This window comes from Ornithodoros turicata, chromosome 4 (genome assembly GCF_037126465.1).
Source record: "Ornithodoros turicata isolate Travis chromosome 4, ASM3712646v1, whole genome shotgun sequence".
Taxonomy (NCBI): domain Eukaryota; kingdom Metazoa; phylum Arthropoda; class Arachnida; order Ixodida; family Argasidae; genus Ornithodoros; species Ornithodoros turicata.
The window spans coordinates 557,442-572,749 of NC_088204.1; the positions used below are offsets into that span (position 1 = coordinate 557,442).

Below are 15,308 nucleotides of genomic sequence, written 5' to 3' on the forward strand. Positions count from 1 at the left end.
CAAAAGCCAGTTTAAATAATTCCATACTTTCTTTTACTAAGTGAAACATAAATGAAACGCTTAACTTTACACAGGACAACAGCGCTTCCGTTCAGGAAAAGCATCGGTATGAATGCTGCAGAAAGCAAAGCATACGTGACTGTTTGCACACAGGTTTGTGCACCAGGAACAAGGTGTCCATTTGAATAAAGAAAAAGGAACGATCACAGAGGAAGCAAATGACTTGTTCAACAACGTCCACCACTGCAGCGCATAAACACGTCATTAATGGCACTTTCTTCGCTTCATTTCATTCTTCAAAGGCTCCAGGTAAACTAAAAATGTCTTGGGAATGCATTCCAGCTTGTAGTCGTAGAACCGTGTTGTCAATTGCACAGGAAGTATGACTATGTATAGTTCTTTCGGCCGTCTGTGCTGATTGTCCATTCCACAGAGTAACAAATAAAAAGGCGTTCGCTTTGCATTCGTTTGCCAAGTGGACTTCTTTAGGCATTCCTCTTTTCTCGCGCAAATATGCAATGCCATATACTACAAATGGAATAACATTGTTGGGATACAATACTATAACAAAATCTGTCGGGAATACCAAATGCTATAAATTAAAGATTTGTTTCCTGGAAAGAAAAACGTTTCTATCTCTTCTGGCTTCAAAGTAAATTAGCGTACACACAAAGAGTGACAATATCTATGGTTAGTTGGAGGAAATTCCAACCAAGATACCACAGCCAAGATGCCCTGCTTCGAAGGTGAGTCCTAGGCTGAGTGTTTTCAAGTTGGACGTAACACTCATGAAAAGTGTGTAACGCACACAGACAAACAGAGCACATACTCCTGGTTCATGATCAAACACACTTTTTGTTGCAGCCCTCCAGTATTGGCAGATTTCTTCTAGTCCAGACCATTTTTTCTGGCGGAAGACATCTGGCAAAATTGGGCAACCTGAGGCACAAAAATAGGAAAACTGAAATTGTCTGGGGGTGCCCGATTTGCTTGAGCAGTATCCTTTGGAAATTTGCTCTAAGCGTGAGAGGATCACAAAACCCACCGGGAATACCCTTTGGCAGACAGTATTTCTAAAGTGAGCCACAGCGAACAATAGGCATGCGCACATATTTGCAGTGACCAACAAGTCCTCATGACGGATTGTGAGGTCTACACGTGACAACTTGAAACGAGCCATTGTGTGAAGCGTGCTAAAGTGCCATTTATTGTTGAGGTACTTGGACCACATACTCTGATATGACGTGTCGTTATAAATTAATTGCACTTTTCCTGTCTATCACGTAGGGACCATGTTCTTGCGTCTACGAGGACCAGGCCTCACTTTTAAATGATGGCTAGTGAGTTGGTCTTCATTATGGGAGACATCCAGGAGGATTATGTATCCTATTTTGCTGGCATGAGGGTGCCCCGCCCACATAAATAGAGTTGGTCCCCGTACAATCTTCAAAATGCGGGCTTTGCCAAAATTAGGATCCATCACAAATATTTCCGCACGCTTCGAGGCTGATTGCATATTAACCAGTGTCTCTTTGGTGTTGACCGAGCCTCCCAAAATCTCAAACAAATTATTGTATGCCACCCCTTACACTGTTGTCAATCTGTCACCTATAATGCCACTTGGTGTACACCTAAAGCTGAAGATCAAGGATTCTTTCAATGATTCATCAACTATACATATGGAGGAGGGGGGCAGACTAGTTTGGACTATTCTCTCGTAAAACTATCAATGTCATATATTCCCGCTGGCTGCTCTTAATAGCCACTGCAGTCTGATTTGCTTAGAATACTTGGGCCCGACCAGCTTGGGTCTGATCGTATCTGATGGCTTTACAATGGCAGCCGTTGTTCCAGATGAGCTGGTCTAACCACCTAGAAATTATAAGCTCCAATATTACTTAAAGTACATGTTCAACTAGGTCACTGCTTGGCACATTTCCACCTTTTGCTTTTGCACACTTTACCACAAACTGGATGCGAGGCAAGATACTTGAGAGCCCTGATTGGTTATGTTTCGCAGATGACAAAATGGCCGACACACTCTCATGCTCCTATCACCAGTCAATATTTACATAAGGCAATACGTGAAGCACATCTCCTGCAACAGACTCTGATGTAGTCACCTCCTGCCAGCCTCGCCACTCCCCCTGGTGATTGTAAGTCCCATTCACAAACTCCCACTTGTCGACGGACATGCGTTCCACCAGTTGCGGAGTCACTTGTGGAGGGGGTCGCACCTCCTCGCACCCCTCCTGCAGATCAATATCCATAGTGCTGAGGTCGGGCAATGAACGCAAGATGGTCGCTATCTCCACTGCCGGAGGAGGCTCTGTGGCCGACGACTGCAGAAACCGGTCCATGAGCTCCGACTTAGTCCGACTTGTTTCGTCGTCTGTGCCCAGGAGACTGTAGTTGCCGGCAGGAGGATGGGAGCCAATGTTTTCAAACACAACATTTGTTCCACTTTTTGCACGAAGGTCAGCTATCAACTGCTGCGTTGTCTTCACCTTCTGCGTGCGACATGCTGCTGGTGATGTCAGTTTTCTCACATCGGCTGGTCGGACGCTTTCAAACGCGGAATTGCCGCTGGGGATGGCGTCCCAGCTTGCCGGATGGACACCGTTTGGAGTTGCCTTCCGGGGTTCAGACTTCCTCAGTCGCTTGTTTGCGACATTGTTCTTGTCGGGAGCCGAATGTGGGCTAGGGTGGGCAAGGGTGGGGGAGGCAGGTGCCCACCCGGGCGAGTGTGCTGCTGGACTGACTGGTTTGAAGCCACCATTACGGGTGCGGTTGGCAGCTGGCAGCACTGGGCTGTTGGAGACACTCGAACAGCTGGGACTAGCGGAACGACTGGCGAGTTTTGCCACTCGCAGTCCCGGGCCTGGCCCAGGTCCAACTCCCGGACCTGGCCCGGGTCCCACAGGTGGTGTAGGAGGAGCACCATTTACTGGAGGCTCTCCAGAGGGGAGGAGACGCCGCCAACTCTTGACCAGGTCTTTCGCTCGACGGGCCAGCTGTTCATTGCTTGTTTTCTTGCGTAGTTCATTGATATATTTGCCTAGACGTGTTCTCTGCAACAGACCATCAAATGATCACAAATCTTGCTCCCTCCATTCCATTCAAAGGATATCTTTTCTTGACAGGTAAGAGTGTCTGTTCATGTTGTATTGCTGGTAGACACAACAATTCAAACTGCAATGTTACCAGGAGTTTGGGACCTATTCGAGCATTGTTCATTATTAGGGATAAGATGTGGTTTGCAACACCTATGCCTCTCTATAACCTCTAGGCTCAGTGTGTGGATGTGTCATCGTACCTTTCAGTCAATGGATTTTTTTTTAGGGGAAGGGGGTAGAATGTTTGCCCCCAGGCTTCTGAGTGGTTGACCGCAGGGGGCACCACCCTCTGAAGGTCTCTTCAGGGATTGCATCCACATCAAAGACTCCGCACCACAGGTCAGCTAGGATAATCATTTTTGTGCAAGAGCAGATGCTATTTGGTGCCAAAAAATTATAAATATCTGACAATGCCTCCGGAAGATATTATAAGACAAATTGAACGAAAAAGAAGAAACACAATTTGCCACAAGGAGCTCATCACATTTCCAAAGGGGGGAGAATACCTTTCAAGGTGGGACTATTCGGACACTGGCTCAGCTCCCTCCCCAGAACCTTCCCCAGGTATATCTTGGCTATTTCCGAGCCTACTACTTTCACAAGGCCATTCCCATGTGGTTCAGAAGAACTTGTTGCAGGCAGCATGCTGGCGACATGTGACGCAAAGGCCTTAGTGGAAAGCTAAAATTTCTTAGTGCTCCAACTATTTAAGCTTGGCTTTAGATTTGGTTTTCAGCATTACACGAGGCTCGCAACAGTAGCTAATATGGGGAATCAAGTCTGCTCACACTGGATGCGGTGTCACGTTCGCTCGTGTACCTATGGCCCACGATGGGGGAGCAGCTTGCTAAGGTTGCCAAACTGTAGGGATTGTATGGGACTTGATCGACACCCTAGCAGCGAACATTTACTGAGGGGTACATGGAATACTCTGCTCTCGTTTTCTGTCGTGCCGATACTCTGGTGTTTCGTAAACTTCTGTCGGGACCTACCTTCGTATGTATGCCACCCTGTCAGCATTTTTGGGAGAGGAACAACGAATACCTTTGAGATACTCGCTTCTTTCAAGCAATCGATAGCTCCAAAAGGACTGGCGACATGACCCATGTAGACTTTCCCTGGACAACAGTGTTTCACCACCGCCTTAGGGCCATTATAGGCATTTTTCTACGTTTAAGAGGAATTTTAGGCCAAAATAGGCACTAACGCTGAATAGGTAATTTTAGGCACTATCAAATCGGTACAGGAGGTTCCCCCAGTTTGTACTCCTGTATCAAAAAGGCACTATTAGATCCACAAGAAAAAAATAGGCGTTTGCCTAGGAACCTGAGTGATCACATTCCTTGGGCACGAATCAACCTGAGCCACTGGGAAGCCATATATACAGGGTGTTTGGGGCACTGGTTATGGGACAAAACACCCGCTTATGACATAATTTCAAAATTCTGCACACACAGTAGGTGCATAACTATGACACTGGCCTTGCGTTGGACACTGGTGTTGCACAGAGTTAATTAGGTGGAGCTTTTAAAAATACTGCATTTGGTACGGTGCACAGAGAACAGATTGAATGTCAACGTTGAAATTGATCAAAAGGCTGTTGTTCGTATCTAGCAGGAATAAGTTTTCAACAGCATTAGATTGGAGGCTTTAATAGCAATTCTCACCTCTAAGGTATCCTTTGTGATAGGAGTTCTTTCCAGGAGACCAATAACATCGATGACAGCAACCATGTCCACCACCTGCAAAGACACGAGACGCTGCATATATGCACAGCCCCACTTGGCTCAGAGGGCATTTAAAGGGGGCTCAGCAAACATTTAGGCCACATTTATATTCGTACAAATTATATTAAGGCAAAATAGTCCTAGCTCTAGTTACCATCCAAGTAGTCCACATCCAAAACACTTAGCCAGTGCTGCAGAGTTACATTTGTCTCAACCTTGTAAATGTCCTTCACTATCTGCAGTTTCATTTTTGAGCCCATATCCTGAAATGTGTGAAAGGAACCCGAGTGCAGCTGAAAGAAAAAACTTGAGGACGTCGGAAGACTCAAACAAAAGACTCGCAAAATGTTTCCAAGATTGGGAACAGCACTGGCTAAGTGCCTGGCTTTGGACAGGAACTCCTGCAATGGTGACTAAGCATCAAATTACTTATTTCAATCTGGATTCTCTTGAAATGCGATTATCGAAGAAACACACAATTATATGGAAAATGTTGCTCAGAAAAATAGTAATAATAAAATTAAAATAAATAGAAAATAAATAAATAAGAAGCAGCAGCAGTGGATTTAACTGTCATCTCAACCATTTCTGGTTTAAGCACCTGCATTCATTGACAGAAGGATGCTCAACCAGAGTCTATAACTTGTCACTTGCACAAGAATGGAAAGTGAGGCACGTATTCCTCCTCTTCAGAAATATATTACGACCCGCTTCTTCTGTCATAAGTAGTGGAAAGAAAGAGATTCATCTCGCAAAAATATACCGGGACGCGCCAATACGTGATAAGTATTGTCCCGTCTATAATATCCGTGCGGCGAAATCGCCGTAACAGTCCGTTCACCTTCTCCTTGATCGTCTGCCGTTTTCTCGTCGCAACATAAAGAAAATGGCAGAAATAGAACTTTATTCAAAAAGACGACGAGAAATAAATTTCAATGTGGGCGGCCACTACCTAATTCGAACAGAATCAGCCATTTACAGAACGGCCTCAAACAAAAACATGCGAAACACTACAGCAGCGATTTACGCAAGGCTCGCCGGGAGCGTCGCGTAGCAACCAAATAAATAACGAGTTCGCTGGCAGCGCAGCGGGGTGGCACTAGCACGAACCGTCAATGAGCTTTTTCCTGGGCATGTGTGCTCTCCGACGCGGATTTCTTTCCAATGAGGTAGCATGCAACGAAAATGTTTTCTTCTTATTTGCAGTGTGGTTTAGAACAGACCTCCTAACTGCTTTATTTCTCCTCCCAGTCCTTGAGTATGAGTCCGTTTTGCAGAAAGAACTCCCACCCCTACGAGCCAACCGGATGAAAGGAGACATGAATGGTGGTTAACCACCACACTGCCGGCAAAAAGACAGAGAGGTCAATGGCACAGGCTCTCTGCCTGGTATCCGAAACACAAATATCCGGAAGTCAAGGTGGTCCTACAACGTGTCTGGCTTCGCAAAGTTTTTAATGTTTTCTGTGTCTCCGAATACAAGCCGTTCGCTAATCGTCGTATATGGCCTGTGTACTTTGCCGTCAACCCATTCTACTACAAAACTCTCATGTGATCAGGGTGCCTGTTGTAAAAAAATAAAAGAAACACACCCAGAAGTACTAAGCACAAAAATGCACAACAGTTAGAGCTAGAAAAAACGAACAAGCAGACTGTATTTAAAATGAAAAAACAAAAGGATCTGCCCTCCACCGACCACAAGGCCCGGAAAGTAGGAGAAACCGAAACTTAATTTCAGCTAAGCCTATCCGGTCGTCCATTTTCGATCCTCCCTCCTGCACGCGCCGCGAGCGGCAACGAGGCCACTGCTACGCGAGCTTCCTGCCTCTTCTGGACGAAACGTGTCACGTGACACGGTACACGGCAGAGCGCCGCCTCACGGTCAGCGGCGGCGGCCACTCGGCCCATTCGGCTGAACGCCGAGGACAGAACAAAGTCGTTTCCACGCTGGGGTTCTTTCGAAGCCCCACACAACGTGTATTTCCTGCTGGTGCCTAGTGCGCTTGCGCGGTTTCGGAGAGTTTTTCCTGTGCCGGCGCACACAGGCAAGTTGCATTAGCTCTTCGGGGCTGGCAGCAACACACAGCCTCCCGTTCCGGATTTATCCGAACCTTTTCGGAAGGGTCAAGTAATGGCAAGAGAAACCATGCTTGTAATTTCCTTTTTCGCCCAATGACAAGAACTGACAATCCTTGCCTGGACCTTATTCAGCGACAGTTTTTTTTTTTTTTTTTTCGCTTTTTCCCCGCCCCCGAAAGTCGGGTTTCGTGACTGCTCCACTCAGCCCATAATTCGCAGCGTTTTGTGAAAAATGCATCTGACAAATCGTGACTTCAAATTTAAGCCTGACTATCAAGCCTGTAGTGACCTGTTAGTGCAAGTTATAATTACCTGCTCAGATAACTCAGCTTTTTTCGTCCACAATGGCCAATTTTCGGAAAACCCTTCCCACAGCAAAGCTAGTACCGAATTAAATCATACTGCACGAATAGTGACGCAAATTAGTCAAGAAGAAAAGCTGCCACACAAAAAAGAGTTGATCGAAGCAAATTCTCGGTACAGCTTAGAAACAGAAACGGAACGGGTTTAAATGTAGCCATTGGCATCAATGTAAAGAATGTCTAGATTCTGTCCCAGACAGATTGACCAATTCCAAACAGCAGTCACGGAATATCCTTTCCCTACCAAACACACGAATATACTCCATGCAGCACACACTGAAGACAACTAATGTGTACAGATGCTAGAGCATTTTTATTAAAACTTGCATCAATATCATTATTGCTCAGCCTTACAGTTGATCAGTGGCAGTGCTTCCTAATCATAATGATCACATAAAATCGTCACGCACCAAAATAGGAAGACTTGAGGCGGTCTCTCGTCAATAGATGCACTTACTAATCATCAAATGTTGAGTTGAAAACGTTCATGACCATACTGTATTGGGTTCTTTGGGGAAATAGTAACTATAATATCGCCCAGAAGAAACACTATGTGAAAGTTTCTCCTGGACATGAACACAAAAGGATACAATCTCCTTGTCAATAAGTACCACAGTGGACAAATCGTGAGAATTGTTCCACTCATAAATCACCCTTTTGTGGTATTCTTTTTCCAAGAGACCTATTTTTGTCTTTGCTGCAGCAGTGTTCCGCACAGCCTTAAAAAAATCTTAGGAAGGATGCCTGGTATGTGATTTTTCTACGTCTCAGAGTGTTGTTTGTAAGTTTGCAGTGACAAAAAAGGCAAAGCATATTTTGCATGGTGGCTGCTGGTGGAAAGTTTGACAAATAAACTACCCTTTGCAACTTGTGACTGCCCAAGTAAAAAAAATGCTGTTTGGATACAATGTTGTGAGCAGCTGGGAAATATGCAGTCGTCTACAAATGTCTGTTGCAGGAGGATCGATTCCTTCGACGGCAAACTAAGGATAAGACATTGGATTTCCAGCACAGATTGGGGAGAGCTTATATCCGAGGCTTTGAGAATCAACTGGAGGAAGGCTATTAATTGCATTGGCTTTCCACAACTCTTCCAAATAAGTTGTCTGACCTTGCAGCAAGGGAAGTTTTGTGATGCACCAAACCTTGACTTGAAATCTGGCCTCTACTTGGTACATGCTGGCATAAGAACACTGCAGTACATTGTTGAACCGACAAAATTCTTTCTCACTCTGCTACAACACACACAAAAAAGGATTCCTACTAACAAATGAGCTAAGCTACAAGGAGAATGCTCCGTTTCAACTTGGTGTCATGTACAGGAGCTAAAACCACGTTTTGCGAACGGATTTTGTTCCTTTTGGTTGCTGTTACTATTTTCACGAGCGAGCTCGTACATTTTTCAGTCACTTCCCGTGACTGATTCAAGTGTCAATGCATTGTGCAATATAAAAATGCATTCCAACACACTCGGAGCTGCATCTGTACACACAAGGACATGGTGGGACCCTTAGGACCTCGAGCAAAATGTCAAAATCGGCAATGAGATGGCACAAAATGCCTCCGTTAAATAGTGCAGGATCCCGCCAGCTAGAAATACAGCTAGTAATGGCACAGCCAGAAATAGAGATGCCACTGAATCTACAGAATTCAGGTGCTAAGACTGGTAATGCACACGGAATTTATCTCGACATAAACTCTTCAAGTTAACCCGCTGCGCAACAAGAACACTGCTTTTGATGTGTTGTATCAGTTTGTAAGAGCTTAAATGATGCAAAACAAACAATTCATTCTGCATATGGAAGGCCAGATTTCTTCATTAAAAAATTGGGTGGTATATTTGGAATGCTGCCTCAGTCTAGTCAATAAAAAGATTGGTGGTGGTGTTTCTACATGTTCAGTTGTATCAGCATTGCATTCTTCCCTTTTAAGTAACAAAGAAAATCTTTCTGGGGGAAGAGACATTTTCTAATTACCAGAAGTGAAACATTTAGTGTCACTGTATTACACCATATTTCCGTACTGAGAAAGTTATTTTAACTTTAGCTCGCCCAGCCTGTGATGATGCAAACTCCAGTGCAATAGTGTGATCTGTTTCCAACCTGCTGGACACCTGCGCGTCACTGTTTTCTACATCTCTGGATGTGCTAGAATTTCAAGATCAAAAGGGAGAATTTGATGAAATTGATTCGTGAGTTCTGTGAAATAAATAATTAAAAATAACAGTCTGACCTGCATGGTGCTTTTATAATGTGTGTGGCAACCTCTGTTACCGAGGGCTATTGCTGGTTCATTTTTCCTGCAGTCTCGCAAGGCCTGCTTGAATGGTTAGAGGTACAGAGAAATAAAGCATGAAAGAGTGTATAATATAACCTAAATTCCAAGTTCTATGTGCTCCTGAACTTGATCAAGATATTAGAGGTCTTCAACTTCAATGCGTTTAAATCATAAAAGATCATCAAAGACTGAAATGAGACCTAAATCCATCAAATACCTAAATCATTAAATGAGCCATTAAACCGTCAATAAGGATAGACAAATGCAATTACAACACAGGTAAGATTTTTCCGCAATACAAAAGCTAATGTCGTGGGAAAAATCCAAGCACACACGTTCTGTTTCGTGAGTGAGGTCAACATACATAAAATTTATAAAAAAATTGCAAAATGACACAAGGAACAATTTATGATGTATATCACAAACAATTATCTTCCAACAACACTAGATTCTGGGAAAACAGTCGGTTGTGCACACAATATATTTCCGACTACTGCTAGTTTTTGAGCCCAAAAAACACCACTACAAGTGAGCTTCCGGAAATCACGCGTGGAGTGACCGGTCGACACACTTCCTGAGGATAATGATCACGGAGGATAGAAATATTCAAAAAGCATAAATACTTGCACAAAAATGCGTAAAATCAACGTCCATAAAAGTGTATTTGGAAGATGTCTTCTGCTAACATAACTCGTTCGCTAACCAAACTATTCGAATATTTTCCCGTGACGCATGTTCCAGGTTTCAATAAATGCCGCAAACAACACACTGCCGAAGCATACAATCCAAAAGAGAGAAGCCAGAGCCAAATGCATCGTTGCACTGAGAACGTTCATTGGTAATAGCCGTTGTAATATGAAAATAAATATTAATGTTGTCAGTGGTGAATTTTTGTAAATCAATAGCAACACGCATTAAGAAATTGGAATGATACTGAGCGCGGTGATACTGAGCAAGCAAACGTGGAATCCAGCTCGAGCGCGAGAGCAGGAGCATTATTCGACGGACGGCAACGAGGCTCGGTGAGATGGTAAACGCTCGTCCAGTCGGCGGGCTACAGGAGAATTGAACGGCGTTAGGCTTAACGGCGATTCCCGACCAACCCAGAGAGAGTGTAGTTGTAAAACCCGCCGCGGAAAGCGAGCGAGCATTCACGGCGCATGACTGGTGACGTCTGCGCACGGCCGGGAACGGGAGCATTCTTCCGAAGGACCCCAACCAACCCTACCTCGACGGTCCCGAATTTTGCTGGACGGCAGCGATAGCATCATCTTCGGTCGTCGCCTGCCTTCAGGGTGTCTGGCCGTCATATTGAACCACATGGTTCAGCTCGGAAAGCCGTTTTCGTACCCGGATCGCTGTAAAACAGCACTAGGCCTAACGTACCCTTGTCGACAGGCTACCCGCAGGCATACGGGGAACATAACGTTGCGTTTTGCTCTGGCTTTTCAAGGGCCAGCCTGCGACGCTGGGAACAATGCAGCGGCAACAAGGCAACAAAACGTGTGAGGCTTACATTGTTGTCCTCGTCTAATGCTTTCAATAACTTATCCTTAATTTCGTAGGGCGAGCACTGCATCAGGCCGTACAAGAAACTCCGCGACGACCGACTTAGCCAGCTCTGTGACCGTCGTACAGCCACTAACACACTATGGCGGACATACGATTCGCACTGCATGCCGGGCTTGTTCGGCAGCTTTGCCGAATGTGACGTCACTTTTCCGGAAACTGCCGATCCGAGCTACCACCACCACGAAGGCCGTCAGATTCGATTTGGCAAAGATGACGCAATTTACACACATCGCTCGCATTTGTATAATAAAACGGCTTCACTGAGACCCCACCCCCATTGCAGGAACGAAACATTTACGAGGGACTCAGAAAAAGACCTCAAGACCGACTATTCTCGCAGCAGACGACGCTTTATTGCAACGTAATGCGCAGTAGCCAAAATCACTTACAAAACAGATTTTCGATGCACCAAAATGATTGACCTGACTTACTTGTCGAGAAAAGAGCGTGCTCACGAGTGATTTTTCAGCAAGTACAGTGGTACAGTTACCTGGTTGCAATGTTATTCCCACGGTTATTCCGTTGCAGTGCCAAGACACCTTGCGCCGCCTGTCGAAAGCTCTGGAAACTGACCTGCACCTGTCACGTGCTAAAAGTCCAGGAAATGCGGGAGCAAGAGGCATTATATAAGGAGTGGTGCCATCTGGGGTTCTTCAGATGAAACTTTTGGATTTGAATTTGACCTCGAGCATATACACCACTGATCTCTATGTATTTTACAATCGAGATCAGTGATATACACCGTTTTCCAGCCAGCCTCGCGCCCAGCGCTTTCGCACCCAGCACATTACAGCAAGGAGGAAAGCGATACCACGGAGGAAACATACGTCCCGTGTGTTTTCCTTCTCTCTGGCATGTGCGGTATACACAGAGATCAGTGGTAAACACCCTTCTACGTGCTTCCCCAGCTAGACAGCGAAGCGGTTCAAATATGGCGACGTCCACGGGAAAACTGTGTATAATTCAGACGGAGCACTTTTTTCGCCCAGTCTCCGAGCTCCAAGCGGCCGCTAGTCGCCATAGCAACGGCTTACACCTAGAGGCAGGTGGGTCAAGCTCCCGTTGAATCAGCGTCAAACAGCGGAGGCTGCTATCTTGTGGAACGCAGTTGCCAGACCCGGAAACCCGAAGTTTGCTCTTTACAGCGACACAAAACGCCGCTGTTGTATTTCTGTCATATTCAGTCTAAAGAAGGGTTCATTGAAAAATGATCAAGTGAACGAGTAAACATTAATAACGACTAACATTTGTTGTCTTTGACGTTCTCAGCGACAGTGAGCAGACATTACGCTCGCATGGCCGCGACGACGCCTCCAAGGACTAGAGAGGCAGGCATAGCAAAAAAGAAAAAAAAAAAAGAAGAAAAACAGCTATAAAAATATTACCGATCAATGCTTCTTGATGAAGCTGCCTCGTTCCTCTATCATGATTACTCAAGCAACGCATTTCTAACGTACAGTATAGTGATGAGCCCTCAAAGAGCACTGGTAAGTATCTGGTAGAAAATTGCTTCATGAGGCACTTGTGACAGCAAACATTGTGCACTTGGGAAAGCGAAAACAAAGCTGTGCTTTAAGCGCTGCCGTTCATTGGCAATCACAAAAACCTAATCTGTGTACTAACGAAGAAGTGTTTTATCTAACATACTCAGGACGACGGATACAAATGCAGTCACTTCTTCGACATCATCCAAAGCGGGCTCGGCTGCCTGGCGCGCATCACAATATTTAATGGACATCACAATCGACAGACACAACTGAACACAACACTACAGGATCGTACGTCCGTAGTGATAGTGATAGCGTGATAGGAGATACCGTTCGGGATAACGGCCATTTCCCCGAGGATCAAGAAGAAGGAGATACCGTGAACACACCCGTTGAGCAGAGACGGCAGCCATAACCAACGGCCCCAACGGCCATAACCATAACTACGCTGGATCGGACACGGATTGAATTGGCTATTCGAAGAAATAGCCAATACCGCCAATACCGATGTTGGCATTGGCACGGCTGGATGGATGGATTGTAGTGGCACCCCTGGTGGGCCTCTTTGTAACGAGGGTCCAGCACGAAAGTGCGGACATGCCGGAAGAGCCGCTCCTTGTGATTCCTTCCTCCATGTTGGTGAGAGTCCGCAATGGCTGGCACGTCGAAGTTCACGTGGGTTAGCAGGCTTCGAAACCGACTAAAATCGCTAGATTCCTGGCCTTAATGTTCGGATGGTAGCGGTGACGTGATCCAGCTCCGCCTCCGACCTTGCAACTGCTCAGCGCTAGGCTTGACTAGGCCGTGTTGCATATTGCCACAAAATGACCACCCAAATGCGCCAATCGCCTCGGCCTCGCATAAGTACATAAGGATTGAGAAAGAACCGATTTCTGTGTGGGGGTGTAGCTCAGATGGTAGAGCGCTCGCTTAGCATGCGAGAGGTACGGGGATCGATGCCCCGCACCTCCATTTTTTTTCTTTTTGTCTAGTGTCATTTAACGGAACGAATACGACTACCCTGAAACCGAGTGGAGCATTTGTCATTTTGGGAATGTTTCCGAGGCTTTTACCGAATGCTGAACCGCTGGGAAAGTGCGTTTCGCGCAACTGCGTATCAGGCAGAGGTGCGACCGCCTTATGCCCCGCGCACGAAGCCCTCATCCAGGAATTACTTTTTTACAGGCCCCGCACACCCCTAGCACCGGCCCTGGTCCCAGTTGGTCATCTCCGCCTGTGGACACCGGTATAACCATGGCCATTCGAGTCGCCGCCTTTCGTCCGACCAAGCATTCATCCACGACGACGTCAGACGTCGTTTGGAACGACTATGAAAGACAGCGCCAGAGAGATCACGACCAATGTTGCCAAGTTGGAGGATTTCCCTCCAGATGTAGAGGGTTAGTGTCGCCGCCTAGAGGGAAGAATTTCGATTTAGAGGCTGGAGGGAAATCTGGAGGTTTTGGTTTCGGTTTACAAAATTGATGAAACAGCGCCCAGAAGCCTACGTCTCCGGAACAATCCTACCACAGGAAAACAATTGAACTGACTTTGCTTTCTCTCTTCTGGTCCTAGTAGAGGGTTGTTTTGGCGCAACGAATATAATAAAAAAACGAAATGTGAAACCGTATAGGATTGGAAGCCATTCTGGGTGTCGGTGCTGGAAGCAATAAGTACTGTGGGGCTCCATTAGGACTATGGCAGCGTACAGTTCCAATTCGCGTACTTGACCAGCTGCATCCAGGACGATCGATATCCTGCACTAGAGCTTGTCACATGTCTAGCAATTGTATAGTTTTGCATTTTCCGTTATGTTGTGAGCGCATCTCGAGTCGAGTGCAGCACTTTCTATGAAGCAACTATGTCCCATGCAAGTGTGCATGTCAACGTAGAATCAAGTGCATGGTTATAAGGCGACTTGTGAAGAAAATTCAATCCACGAAGGTTCTTTTGTCAATTCTGGAGGGACGGCCGGAGATGACTTGGCAACGCTGGTCACAACGCCATTAGTCGTCGTCGGGGCATTCGCCTTCTCAGTCGGCCACCACCAGTAGAAACCGCCATATTTGGCTTGTCGCTTAGGCTAATGAAATTTCACAAATTGGTTGGAAATGTAACATCCCTGACAGAACCACGGGTATATTATTCCTCTTTTAAAGAGATAGTTCGCTCCCTAACGAAAGTGTGCAATAGACCGTGAATCTCTTTCAAAGTTGGAAATCACGTATTTTCCTGGGGAAGAACATAAGTATTACATTAGGGGGCGGTCGGTGTTTCGTGACGTTGCTTCGGGCTGGCCATAGGAAGCCACATCTCGATGCCGGGGAAACTCCCTTTTGACGTCACATTGTTCTCACACAGACGCGCGTCTGCGGGAAAGCCTACTTGCGTGTGCTTTCTGACGGACTCACTTCCTAAAGTGCCACTACGGACTAAATCTTGTGTCTTGAGAATCCTACCAAAGTTACGTTACTGAAATCTTCTTGCCTCACTTTACATGCCTGCAAAATATTTTGGCTCTACGCGATGCGAAAGCTAGAGAAAATTATTTTTTTATTTTTGAGAATTGCGACCTTATCTCATCTGAGAACGTTGTCGCGTCTTCCGGGGGGCTCACTTGGGAACTTTTGGGTTTTCAGAGCTGATTGGTTCAACAAAGCAAGGAATCCCTTTCTGTAGCTGATTAAC

General features: G+C 45.8%; 1 protein-coding gene, 1 long non-coding RNA gene and 1 other non-coding gene across 6 annotated transcripts; 2 read left to right on the plus strand and 1 right to left on the minus strand.

Annotated features, from left to right (window-relative positions):
• Window positions 1-10: 10 nt before the first annotated feature.
• On the minus strand, window positions 11-13,401 carry LOC135390574 (transcription initiation factor TFIID subunit 4-like). 4 transcript variants are annotated; one of them, XM_064620310.1, is made up of 4 exons: window positions 12,951-13,401; window positions 11,565-11,722; window positions 4,784-4,858; window positions 11-3,071 (listed from the first exon to the last, which is right to left on the minus strand). In XM_064620310.1, exons 1-4 carry the CDS (start codon window positions 13,135-13,137, stop codon window positions 2,055-2,057), a joined length of 1,437 nt encoding a protein of 478 aa, XP_064476380.1. In that variant the 5' UTR covers window positions 13,138-13,401; the 3' UTR covers window positions 11-2,054. The 4 variants fall into 4 exon arrangements, with proteins under 4 accessions (XP_064476380.1, XP_064476383.1, XP_064476381.1 ...); XM_064620313.1 differs by lacking the exon at window positions 12,951-13,401 and having other exon boundaries at window positions 11,624-11,722; XM_064620311.1 differs by lacking the exons at window positions 11,565-11,722; window positions 12,951-13,401 and adding an exon at window positions 11,078-11,245.
• Window positions 10,519-14,250, plus strand: LOC135390576 (uncharacterized). Its single transcript, XR_010421796.1, has 3 exons — window positions 10,519-11,066; window positions 11,127-12,179; window positions 13,806-14,250. It is a non-coding gene; the product is annotated as an uncharacterized LOC135390576 (long non-coding RNA).
• Window positions 13,520-13,592, plus strand: Trnaa-agc (transfer RNA alanine (anticodon AGC)). Its single transcript has one exon. It is a non-coding gene; the product is annotated as a tRNA-Ala (tRNA).
• Window positions 14,251-15,308: the final 1,058 nt, after the last annotated feature.

What these genes read in the sequence shown, in the direction of transcription:
- LOC135390574 (XM_064620310.1), bottom strand. Translation starts at nt 13,137, where the DNA reads ATGCCAACATCGGTATTGGCGGTATTGGCTATTTCTTCGAATAGCCAA. An exon ending in AATGGCCGTTATCCCGAACG is followed by an intron (nt 11,723 to 12,950) that starts GTATCTCCTATC and finishes CTGGACTTTTAG; the next exon opens with CACGTGACAGGTGCAGGTCA. An exon ending in GCACGCTCTTTTCTCGACAA is followed by an intron (nt 4,859 to 11,564) that starts GTAAGTCAGGTC and finishes GTGTCTTTGCAG; the next exon opens with GTGGTGGACATGGTTGCTGT.